Source organism: Mauremys reevesii, linkage group 1 (genome assembly GCF_016161935.1).
Source record: "Mauremys reevesii isolate NIE-2019 linkage group 1, ASM1616193v1, whole genome shotgun sequence".
Lineage (NCBI taxonomy): Eukaryota > Metazoa > Chordata > Testudines > Geoemydidae > Mauremys > Mauremys reevesii.
In genome coordinates, this window is record NC_052623.1 from 126,786,429 (window position 1) to 126,799,318 (window position 12,890).

General features: G+C 45.2%; 1 protein-coding gene across 3 annotated transcripts in view; it reads right to left on the reverse strand.

Annotated features, from left to right (window-relative positions):
• PPP2R3B (protein phosphatase 2 regulatory subunit B''beta) overlaps window positions 1-12,338 on the reverse strand; it is a 106,752-nt gene extending 94,414 nt beyond the window's left edge. For 2 of the 3 annotated variants that reach the window (XM_039504373.1, XM_039504375.1), the window contains exons 1-2: window positions 12,250-12,338; window positions 8,330-8,777 (exon numbers count right to left, since the gene is read on the reverse strand). In XM_039504373.1, the coding sequence (XP_039360307.1) occupies window positions 8,330-8,680 (351 nt within the window). In that variant the 5' untranslated portion in view covers window positions 8,681-8,777; window positions 12,250-12,338. The remainder of the gene's footprint in view (window positions 1-8,329; window positions 8,778-12,249) is intronic. The other variant, XM_039504374.1, reaches the window with a different exon arrangement.
• Window positions 12,339-12,890: the final 552 nt, after the last annotated feature.

The following is a 12,890-nucleotide window of genomic DNA, read 5'->3' on the forward strand; positions in this document are numbered from 1 at the left end:
CCAAGAGAGCCCATGGGAAGCTAGAACTTTTTAAAATTGGGAAGGCAACTTTCTTTGTCTGTTGTTCTCTGGGCTGCAGGGACAGAGCAGCAAAGCTATAAGCAGGAATGCTGTGTAAGGTTTGAACCAGGTATGAAAAATTATCTTCCATACCTAGAAGGAATTATTTGGATAGGGAACATTTAGATAAAGAATAAGCCTAATCGTGTTTATTTTGGCTTGTGGATCTCCTCTGTGCTAACCCCAGATACTTTTGTTTGCTTGTAACCTTTAAGCTGAACCCCCAAGAAAGCTATTTTGGGTGCTTAATTTTTGGAATTGCTCTTTTAAGATCTAGCAACAGCCTAAGTTCCAGATGTATTTATTTTCTTTTTGTTTTAATTAAATTTACCTTTTTCAAGAAGGATTTGGATTTTTGGTGTCCTAAGAGATCTGTGCATATGCTGTTTGATTATCTGGTGGTGGTAACAGCTAATTTCCTTTGTTTTCTTTCTCAGCTCTTCCCCGGGGGGGGGGGGGGGCAGGGAATGAAAAGGCTTGAGGGTACCCCACAGGGAGGAATTCCCAAGTGCTCCTTGCTTGGTCCAAGGCGTTTTTTGCATTTGGGTGGTGGCAGTGTTTACCAAGTCAAGGTCAGAGAAAAGCTGTATTGGGAATTTAATACAAGCCTGGAATGCAAGTATTAATTTTTAGAATCCTCGCAGGCCCCCACTTTCTGCACTCGGAGTGACAGAGTGGGGATTCAGCCTTGACAACATTTTAAATTTTTCCTCCAGAAAGCAGTATTAATGTAGTATAACTTCCAGCATCAACACTGAACGACTACATAAGAAAAGTAAACTTTGTAAGATATCCCTTATTCAAAAGCTAGTAATGTATCTATGAGCAGTATCATACTAAATTATCTAGCAAGTCCTCAGGTTGGTTTTGGGTTCGGTGAGGTAATTAAGTAAAAACAAGTAAAATAATATATTCAGAGTTTATGCAATGAGGGCATTTTCTTTGTGTGAATATTTAAGAGCAAAAATAAAGAGAAACCCAGGTTAAATTAGTTGGTGGACTTTAAAAGTAAAGTAACTTCACATAACTTAATTTGTTTTAAGTTCAATTCTGGACCTGCTTTCTCAGTTTTCAAAACCAGAATATCAACCTGGGCTACTAAGATAAGTAGACACACAAAGCTGAGGATTATATAAATGCTTCAGTGGTCAGTTTTTTCATATATGGGACTGAAACATGGCCTATACTGTTAAGATTGAAAAGAAGTTGGACACCAATCACAAGAAGCATCTCCAAATGATTGAAATCATCAAATAGTAAAAATTCAAGTGGAATGAATAGATCCATTTTCTAACTAAACAGATCCTTCTCTCCAAAGTGGTGTAATCGGCTGCTCTGAATACCTACCAACTTCCCTGCAAAAGTCATCTTTGACATTGATCCAGTGAAAGCAAGATGAAAAAACCCAGACCTAAAACATGATGGCTGAATGAGAGACACCTGTTCCTCACAGGCATCCCACTCTAACGTGCCAGATTTGGTTCAGGACAGATCATCATGGAAGCGCATGGACAGCATAAAGGATACCCATCATGTTATGTAACAGCATGTGAACTCACTCCTAAGTCTTCATCCTCTAACTTACTGGTTTTTAGCTGCTTGAATAATCAGTGGCTTTGAGGTAGCACAAACATAGCTTATCTTCAAATATGACTGGCACTTTTGCTGGCTAAAGAATGGTGGACTCCATGTTCTCCACTAATGCAGAATTGTCTCAATTATCTTTCTTCCTGCCTCTCCCCCTGATTGTGTGGGGAATATGGCCCAGGAAAAACAAGATTTTCCTCCCTTCAGATAAGACCTGTTTTCTCACAACTCAAAACCCTTTTATGGAGACTAACCTCAAACAGAACTATAATTCAAGTCTCATGGTTATCTCCTGAAATCTATTTGTTCATAGGTATTCAGCACCACTGCATGCCCTGTATCTTATTTGTGACTGATATGCGTTTCTGGAATTGAGTTCAACTCAGCCCAAATGTACCGAAGGTGGTGATGGAAGATGCCTCCAACAGGCCTCTGCCCAAAAGAAAATACTTTTTGTCTTTTTTATTAAGTCTTTAAATTAAAATAGGAACTTGGAAAAAATAAAAAAAAAAAAAATCCCAGCGCGGCCGGGGGAAGAGGGCAGAGGGCTGGGGCCTGCCGCGCGGCCCGAGGCCAAACAGCCCACGAGCCAGCGGCGCGGCGCTGCTCAGGCGCCGCAAGGGAGCCCAGGCGCAAGCGCCGCGCGCAGCGCGCCAGCCGCGCGCCTGGGCTGGGCTGGGAGCTCGGCCCTGCCCCCCAGCAGCTTTCAATCAAGCCCGGCGGGCAGCGCGGCGCGGGGGAGAGCGGCTCTGGGCTGCCCCGCGGCCTTTGGCCCAGAGGCTTTCAATCCAGCGCGGCCCCTGGCGGCGCCTCTGGGAGCGCCAGGGAGGAGCCCCGTCCACGCCATCCGCTCTGGCGCGGGATTAGAGCGCTTGGGGGCGCCCAGCGCCAGCCAGAGCCAGCGCGGCAGCCCTCCAGCCCAGCGCGGCCAGGGAGCCAGGGGCCGGGGGAGGCTCTGGCTCAGGGCTGGGAGCGGCGGCCCGGGAGCCCAGCCAGCCACCACTCCCCCGCTCTGGAGGCGCTGCCTCAGCCCGCCGGCGCGCCGAGCCCTCCCAGCCCCCCAGCAATGGCGGCCAGAGCCGGGGCTGGGGCTGCCGCTGCGGGAGCCGAGCCTTTTAAACCCCACCGCGCCGGGACTCAGCAGCGCTCGGAGGCTCAGCCGCCTGGGGGGGCCGAGGAGCCCAAACCCCTCAGCCGCCGGTCGGGCCGAGGGCTGAAGCTCTGGGGGCTCTGTGGCGGCCGCCAACTAAAAAAAAAAAAAATTAATTTTTTTAAAAATAGCACCAAACTTTAAGGGTGCGGCTTATAATCAGGAGCGGCCTATACTCGGAACAATACGGGTATATACTTCAGTAACCGTAAAGCACATACATACATTTCCCTTCTGTAGTTAAAAGGGCAGAGACGTTGAAAGAAGTTGGCTATAGCGAAATTTTAAGCAGCTCTAGGAAATTCGATTCATTCTTCAACTATTCCTGATTAGATGTAGGACCCTTCTCTTATACCATCTTTTGGAACATAGTCCCAAATGCTACAATATCGTATCTTAGTTTTTTTCTATCCCTTTTATGGTTCCTGTTTAGAAACTAAATCTGGATTACTGGAGCTACATTACAAGCTGTTTCTACAGCTAGGAACTTTTTTCCATTTATGGACAATCAGGATTCCAAATTCCACTCAAATTTAAACTAGTGGTAGGTAAATCTGTTTTAACAGAGAAGATTAGGCCATGGCCCCTGGCAAGGATGACAATAAAAATGCGCGAGCCATATTTTAAAAAAAAAAAAACTCATCTTGAAGCATGATTAAGTACACATAAACAAACAGATGCATTCTATTTAACATTGTAAGGGGTGGTTTGTGAATGCATCTGAAGGGAAAAAAGGGTAGATTCTGCCATCTATAAGAAAGTTAGCAGCCATAGGAGAACCTGCAATTATACCAAGGGTGTTATTTTAAGGGCTGATGTACACAGCAAAGGCACGTCATTCTAAAGCAACTTTTATTTCTTAAACATACTGTATTTTATAGAAGAGAAATGTTTAAGATGAAGGTTCAGTTCAGCTGATAATAAAATCAGACCAGAGTTCATACAAGTTTTCTGAAGTTTAGAACCCAATTTGGGGGGGGAACTGAGCCTGTGAGGGTCATTTCTAAACAGTATTATAAAAGCCACACCACCATCTAAATGAAGGTTACATTTTCATTTATGACTTCCCCTACTCTCCATTATGAATATTCAACATTTCCAGTTCTCTTCAACAACTGCTATACTTACTTGGAGCAGTATATTGTTAGATGCATTGGGCTAGCTACTGTACACAGCCAAGCAAACTGAGTAATATTAACTTCAGAAGATTTTCTCTCCCCTCTTAAGTATTGGCTGAAGAATGGAGTAGATTAAACGACTAATCTACAAGACTCCAATACCCTTCAAGGGGTTTCTAGTGACATAACCATGGAACCAAATCCCAAGTGCATTTTTAGCCAAAAATGGCATTTTAGTTTTCCTCCCATTATACATTTATTAGAAATATAAAAATTCTCTCTCCAAACCATTATCTTTTTTCTATTGTTGCCACCAAGAAGGCTTCAAACAAGAGCTGTTGTAATTCCTTACTGTCAAATAGTCTTCATTACTTTTAGTATATTTATAAAACTATCCTTATATTACAGGAAAATTAAGATAAATTCTGGTGCCTATTGGAGTGAAATGTGAGAGGTTGTGACTTCAGTAGTTTTACTTATGTTTGGTAATGGAAGACCAGGTCATTCATTTGCCATCTGCTCTGCTATTATAGGAACTTTAAGCCTACAGATAATTAAATGCCTAATAAGAAATTTTTAGGCCACAAACAAGAGGCAACTATTGCCACTGCACTATCATAATCAAGAAAACTAGACAAATTCTGTAGCACACTTCTCAGTGTGGAGTAGTTTGGGGGGACCTTTATTTAAATTCAAAACTGCAGGTTACTGGACTAGATGTGAAAATGAATACAGTACACCTCTACCCTGATATAACACGGTCCTCGGGAGCAAAAAATCCCTACAGCATTATAGGTGAAACCTCATTATATTGGGGTAGTGGTGGCAGGGCTCCAGCGGTGATTTAAAGGCCCCAGGGCTCCCCGCAGCAGCCGGAGCCCCAGGCCCTTTAAAGCGCTGCCCAAGCCCACTGCCGGAGACCTGGGGTTACCACACTATATGCGAACCCATATTATATCGGGTCACGTTATATCAGGGTAGAGGTGTACTATAAAGCCAGTACAGCAATCCCATAGATCAGATGTATCCTTGTGTTGAGGGATGCCTTAACTTGTTGTCCTGTTACAAGCATCCTATAAGCCATTGCACAGATTATTCCTGGGGACAGGTTTGCCCCAGCTAGATTCTCCCACTTCTGATCTGCCTTCACAGTGCCTTCTCTGGCCCACGTACAGCCTGCCCCCATTACTAGCAGGGACCCCTACTGCACTAGTAGTGCAGTCCAGGGGGGGTATTACACCACTTCATACTTTCATCACTGTCCTATGGACCTTTTAATTTGGCCACACATTTAAACAGGTTAAATTTGATGCTGCCATTTTCCATTTACAACATGCTGCAGACCTTGCAGAGACAACACAAGTACACCATATAAGCAGTTGAAGAGGGGGAAGCTGGAAATTTGAGCAACTGGATTAGGTTAGTGGTAGTTTCTTGGTATAATTTGGGATGACACTAGTTGGATGTTTTTGCTATAATATTCAGTAGTGTTGATATTTAACTTTTAAACTTAACATTTTATCAGCCCACAGAGAGGAGGTAGTTCATGTGTCTGTGGGCTTGTCTACACAGCACAGCAATGCACGCTCGAGTGTGAATTCTAAAACTCATCAACATGTTGCACACTAACTGGCCCTTGCAGTCCCGTTTCAAACACCACTATGTTAACAGGCACTAAGAACTTTTAGCGCATGCCAGCAAGATCTACATGGGCTAGTTAATATGCAACATGTTGATGTGCTTGAGAATTCACACCCTTTTAGTGCACATTACGACACTGTTTAGACAGAAATAATTTCAAACTGTATGAAGACTCTGCATTAGTTTACACTCAGTTCTCATTTTTAGGATTTAGTCATAACAGTGAAGGCTAGCTGCCTTTTTTTAAAAAAGATGAAATTTACAACAATTCTGCAACACTGCACAATACTTGAAGCCTTCAATATAAGCCAGGAGCTTTACAAAAGGAGAGCTTAGAAACATACCATCCACTGACCAAAACTATTACTTTCTGTTTAAGTGTAATCAAGTCTGAGGTTCCATATAAAATATGGCGCCTGGTAAGCTTATCACTACAGGGAGAGAGAATGTCTTCATATCTGTTTACCTTGTACTCTGCTCTTTGGCACAACCAAATTAAATTAAGGATAAGCAACAATACATCTTTCCATCAGACCTAGTCTTTTAGAAAGCTAGCCTTTTCTTTAATTAAAAAGGTATAATATCACATGCTATTTTATGGATATGTCTGTATAATCAGCACTACTTCACCTATATGGCTACTGAGTCTGAGATTTGGCTTCTAGAGTCAGTAAGCTTTCGCCCCTGGGCTTCCAAACAAATGGTATTCATGTCCTCAGAGTGCCTGTCTGGACCTGGATAGCTTCATGCAGAAAGGTGGGCACAAAATCTGGATGACCAGGTCATAGGGTTCTTTGTTTCTTTTTAAATACAGTAAGCTGTAAATCCACCAATGATCATCTAAATTCCCCACCCCTCCCATCCCCAATCCTTCGCTTTTCCTTTTCAGTCAGGAAAGTGCTGGAAAACAGATACCAGATTTAGCCTTACTGCACTGGGAAGGAATTAAAAAAAAAAAACTGACTCCAATACTACTCTGATATGCAATTTCTATGAATTCACACATTTGTAATATAGTCATTATCTGCATAATGAAAGAGCATTAGTCCACATAACTAAGTTCTTCAGTTTCATTCTATTTTATGATGCTTTCACAATAGAGAATTTCTGGAGGATTTTTTCCACTGAGAAATGTTAAGAATAACTACTGGTATTGGGAAGAAAAGCAAGATTGACTCATTCTGATCTCTTGGATAAGAAATTCTACAGTTAGCAGTCTTCCACTGAGAATTCAAATTTAAAGCCTCTGTGTCCATCATAAATGGAACAAGTAGAAAGAAAGGCACATACTTAAAACCAGACTCCCACAAAGTCTATTTACATAAGGCAATAAATCATTCAGCCTCTATGCTATACTGATAGAACTTCAAGTTTATACATCTACTAGGCAGAAGAGGATACAAATGATGACCCTCCAGAAGCAAAGGCAAAATACTAGTTAACCTTCCCAGAGGCTAAGGATAACAAGGGACTAAGGCCTAGATTTTTAAAGGGATTTAAATGTTGCTTCACTCAGCACTACAATGCTGAACTGACTTAGGAGTTTAAGCCTCATTTCCAAAGAGACTTAGGAGCCTAAGGCAAAGAGACATAGGTTTTGCAATGCTGAACAAAGCAACACCTAAATACATTTAAAAATTTGGGCCTAGGCTTCTCACCAGGACATTGTCCTTCTACTGGTAGATAGTACCTCTCCCTTTGTAGAGTTAGGTGTGTATGGTAAATTTTTCAAACTCTAGTAAAGTGCATTGCACTGTATTAGCACCAGGAAAAGTGACATATGGCCCTTGGATAATCAGTGAACTAGAGCTTCCAACTAGAGGTGTCAGTTTGTAAGGCTCTACTCCACATCTTTAGTCAAATGAAATCCCTAATACCAATTTCAGACATTAGTGTAGCTTGTAAATCCAAACAGTGCAGTAGAAGATTTTATCAGATGCACACCCACATAAGAGTGCAAAATAACTTAGGCCTGGTCTACGCTGGGGGGTGGAGGGAAGAGAATCGATCTAAGATACACAACTTCAGCTATGAGAATAGTGTAGCTGAAGTAGACACATCTTAGATCGACTTAGAATCACTTACTTCGCGTCCTCGCAGCATAAGATCGACGGCCGCCACTCCCCGCGTCAACTCCACTTCCGCTTCTCACCATGGTGGAGTTCCGGAGTTGCCGGCAGAGCGATCGGGGATAACACGATAATCGATCACTACCCACTGATCTGGCGGATAGTGTAGAGGTACCCTTAGATGCTAAGTTTATTAAAACAGCTACTCTACAACTAAAATCAACAATTTTCTGCAATTTCTAATCCTCTAGCAGGAAATGATTTTCCTGCACATGTAGCATTCACTGTGGTATGTTTAGCATCTAGTAAGAGTTGCAACAGAGATATACAGCTCAGACTGTACGGTATTATATTTGTCAAGAGTTTAGTGTCCTTTTACATTACTTTGCTAAACTTCAAAGTACTGAATAACTAACAACTACCATTGTTGATTTTGAAGAACCAGAGATTCAAGAGGGAAAAACAAAATGAACGTTACTCAAAACAAAACAAGAAACTCACAAGCAATCAGCTATAAAACTATCAGTCTTTTGGTAGTTTAGACAAGTATTAGCAAACATTAGCGATTTATGCCACTAACTCACTTTTTGATTGAATGCAGTGGTGAAACAGAAACATCCTCATAACTCATCAACACCACACACCTCAGATTCACCTCTTACAAAAGTATTCTAATTTAAGTCTCAGAAAGTAAAGGAACTTACTGTTCTTGTCCCTGTAGATCTACGTATTCCTCTAATATTAGATAGGTTTCTTGGGCTAGTTGAAGTTCCCAGGGGGAGAGCTGTGGAAAGATGAGGAGGACTGGAAGGAGTCACCAGAGGCGATATCAGGTTATCTAGCATACTTTGTTTAGATTTGGAGGTCTTATTAGTAAAAATGAGAGGTTCACTGTCTCCAGCATCTCCACTACCAATTTCAATCTTCTCTTCATTCTTGATCTTTCTCAAACAATCCTTTAACATCAACTGGGTTGTAGGCTGACTGAGCCAGCACAGGAAGAGTTCATCCACTTTCATTTTTAGTACAGGTTGCAAAACTTTCCCAGTCGGCATCTTCTACCAGTTTACCTTTGTTCCAACAAAGGTACTCAAGTCAACCAGACTAAATTATTCCACTGTCTTTCACTCTGTTGCACAAAATCCAAGATGCCTGTTAAAAGAAAGATTTTATTGCTTAATATTATGGTTGCAACAAGATGTCAAGACTGAACTAATGCCACGTGGTACAGACTCCGATACAAGGCTTGATGACAAACATACATACAAATAAATGAGAATTGGGTCACATTCCATCAACTATGGATTAGTGCCACAATCTTTTAAAACTAATCTGGGCTGTGAAGGTTGTTCCTCCGAGTCCCCATCCTGTACAATCTTAGCATAAGGGAGATAATTTACCTGGTCTACACTACAGACCTATATCGATATAACTACATTGCTCAGGGTGTGAAAAATCCACACCCCAATGTAGTTATACCAATCTAACCTCCCCCATGTAGACAGTGCTATTTGGACAGGAGAGTTTCTCCTGTCAACAGTTACCGCTTCTGAGGGAGGTAGATTAACTACAACAATGAGAGAAGCTCTTCTCTCAGCCTTGGACTGTTTTCACTAAAGCTTTTACTGCTGTACACTGTACATGAAGACAAGCCCTAATACTTTTCAGACATTTATTTCCAATTTTGCAAAAAAAAACCCTTCCTTTCTGTGAATGTAGATGTGCAAAGTTTTAAGGGCTTTTTTTTTAAAATAAAAATAGAAGTGGGTCTTAAATAAGGCTTCAAACCAGGCTCATACTACAGAGGCATTACACGGAAGCAATGAAATTCCAAGCAAATGAAGTTAGTATTCATTAAATGTTAAGATTGAGATATCAAGCGTTTGAGTCAGGAAATACAGTGCTAACGTTGAAAACTCAACCTTAATTCTGCATCTTATGCCTTAAAATATGATCCCTTCATCTCACTTTAAATGATTTATCAGTATAATCCTAAATGAAATTTCTTATCAAGTTTATTCAGTTAGGGTACGGTGCTGTCTTCAGACTATTTGATTCTTATGTCTCAGTCAGAACTACAACACAAATCAAAGTTGAAAATACTAGTTAATGTTATTAACCTTTACAATGTATGGAACGTTGTTTTTTTAAAAGCCAATGCAAACCTATGATGGCTAAGTGTTGGGATGGCTGCAAGACATTTCAGCTTTGAATTACTCTCACTTCTGAGGCAAAGCTCCAGGTTGAGCATGCCTGAGTTCAGAATTTAAGGAAAGAAGCAAAGGACTAAAGCAAAATACTAAAAAAACCAACAGTGTTCTGTCCCAGTTCTGTAGTTGACCTTGATAGCTCAGTCACCGCATCTGTAAAAAAACCCTGTCATAAAGGGGCTTAATGGTTGCAAAGCATTCTTATCCTTAGGTGGACGGCTTTATAGATATGCAAAATAGTTGTAATTATACTTCTTCCTTACTGAGGTTTTAATAATATCTGAAGCTTTTGTTAGCACCATAATTTAGATACGTTTAAAATTAGGAAGGTTGAGCTTTTATCCAGTCTTCCAGCTAGCATGCTTCACAATAATGGACAAACTCAAACTCAGGAACCTTTAAACATCCGTAACATGACTTACTCAGACTTTCTTTAGATATGGCTTGTTTGCAGATCCCAACACTAATTCAAACCAAGACAGAGGGAATCTGAATTAACTGCAAGTTAGATGTTCCACTATGTATTTGCCGGTTGGGATTTTATGTTATCTAAGCGAATTAGGAGCACATGTAAAGTCAATGTGATCTGTGCATCAAAAACCACTGAGGCTCTTTATATATTAAAAAAAGCCACTCACAATATGCTATACAGTCCATATTTTAGGGTGTCAACAAATAAGGGCAGAGTAAAGATTCAGCTTTTCCTAAATTGCATATGTTTGATTCAACAACATCCATGTTGATTTTGCAGTAATTTTCTGCAGGGAAAGCATGCCTGAGAGAGGCAGCCAAAAAGCACTATGCAGTGATAATGGTTGCAGTTGAGCACTCAAGACAAGGCAGGCAGAACTACAGTTAAATGGTCAACTTTATCTCTTCCCCTCCCCACTTTCCATTGGTTACTATAGCTTTTCAGCTATTGTGTTTATGAAATCAGTTATCCATGGTGTTGAACTCATACACCGTTCATGGAATGGCAACGATATGACAGGGAAGAAACGCACTGAGTGGCCCATCCCACCCAGCTCACTGCAGGACTGATCACATCTATGGTCTATTGCAGGGGTCTCAAACTCAAATGACCCCGAGGGCCGCATGAGGACTAGTGCATTGGCCCGAGGGCTGCATCACTGACACGCTCCCTTGCTGCCCCTGGCCCCACCCCCAATCCACACCTTCCATGAGGCCCCGCCCCCCTGCCCTGTCTCTTCTCCACCTCCTCCCCTAAGCGCCCGGCTCCCCGCTCCTCCCCCCTGGCGGCCCAGCCCCGGCGGGTCCCGCTTCCCTCCCCCACCCCCTGGCCAGCCCGGCGGGTCCCGCTTCCCTTCCCCGCCCCCCCCACGGCCCGGCCCCGGCAGGTCTTGCTTCCCACCCAGGCCCCGGCGGGTCCCGCTTCCCCCCCCCCTTACCCGAGCGCGTCTCCGGCGAGGCCTGAGCTTCGTCCCGCTCAGAGCCGCGGGGTGGGGGGGCGGGGCTGTGAGCTCCACGCCGAGCGCAGCGCTCAGCCCAGAGCTCCCAGCCCCGCCCCCTCCCCACGCGGCTCGGATCAGGGCGGGGCTCAGGCGCTCGGACGGAGACTCGGCGCTCTATGCGCCGAGGCTCCAGGAGAGGGGCGGAGGCGGGAGCCTCCGCTTTTCTCTTGGGGGCCCCTGCGGAGCCCGGGGCAAATTGCCCCCTCTCTCTGGGCAGCCCTGGGGAGCTCCGCGGGCCGCATGTTTGAGACCCCTGGTCTATTGCCTGATAGACTCTGTCCCCTGAGGAGAGAGAACCGGGGTGCCACATTGTGGGTCACAAGTCATGAAATTAATAGACAACAGCTATCATGAAGTACTTCACCTCGAACATGTTGCCAGGGGATGTTATTAAAGCCAGAACTATAACTTGGTTAAAAAAGAATTAGCTACATTCATGGAGGATAGGTCCAACCACGGTAATTAGTAGGGTGACCAGACTGTCCCAATTTTTTGGGTCTTTGTTTTACCCCAGCTTGATTTTTCACATTTGGTCACTATAACCATTAGCCAAGATGGTCAGAGATGCAACCCCACCCTCCCTCTGGCCCTGGGCACGCTAAGCCTCTGACTGCCAGAAGCTGAGACCGGAGGATGGATCACTTGATAACTGCCCAGCTCTGAAGGCAGGACGCTGGACCATTGATCTAACCGCGACGGCCGGGCTTATGGCCTTGGCGGTGTCCAGCCCCGCTCAGCCTCCGCTCTGCCCCGCTCCCGCCCCAGCCACACCCCTGGACAGGCCCCCGCCGCGGGACGGACCCGCTCACAAACAGCCCCCCAAGGCCCGGGCCGCCCCGCGCTCCCCGGCAATACCCCGGCCCCGCGGGCGGGTTGGGCGGCGCAGCGCGCTGCGTAAGGGGGGGGAGAAAAAGGGGCGGTGACGGCGGTTTCACGTCTCACCTCCCGCCGCTGCCTTCAAACCGGCCGCGCCGCCTTCCGGCCCGCCCCGCGCGAGAGCGGACACTTTATACAGCCCAGCTCTCGCGAGAGTCTCCCCGCGAGAAGCTGCGCCCGGTTGCCGGGGTGACTGGGGGGCACGTGGCTGGAAGAAAACACAGCCACGCCGCGAGGCTGCTGCTGCGTCCTGACGTTACCGTGCAGGCGCCTCACCTTCCCAGCAGCCTGTGCGGTGTGACGACACCCCCCCCCCCCGCTTCCCCGTGTTTTGCTGGCCCCTCCCTTCTACTGCTCCTTTCCCAGCGGCCTGTGCGGCGCGGGGGGGTGGGCGGCTCTGTGCCCCTCCCGACCTTTGCCAGCAGCCTGTGTGCTGTAGCGCCCCCTTTGCGGCCCCCATGTACACCTGCCACCTCCCCCATGCCCTGCGCTCCCAACATTGCCTCCTGAGGGGGGGTCAAGGATTGGGGCCTAGCACCCTCCAGTTACCCCCGTGCCATTGCCATGAGCGTCACCAGGGTTCCTTCCCTCCCTCCCTCTTGGGAGCCTTCTGAACCCTGTGGCTGAGGGGGCATCCTGGGGTGGGGAAGCTCCCGCCTGGCCTCAAAGTGCATCGCAACATAAGAGGCACAATGTAGGGGCCCAGC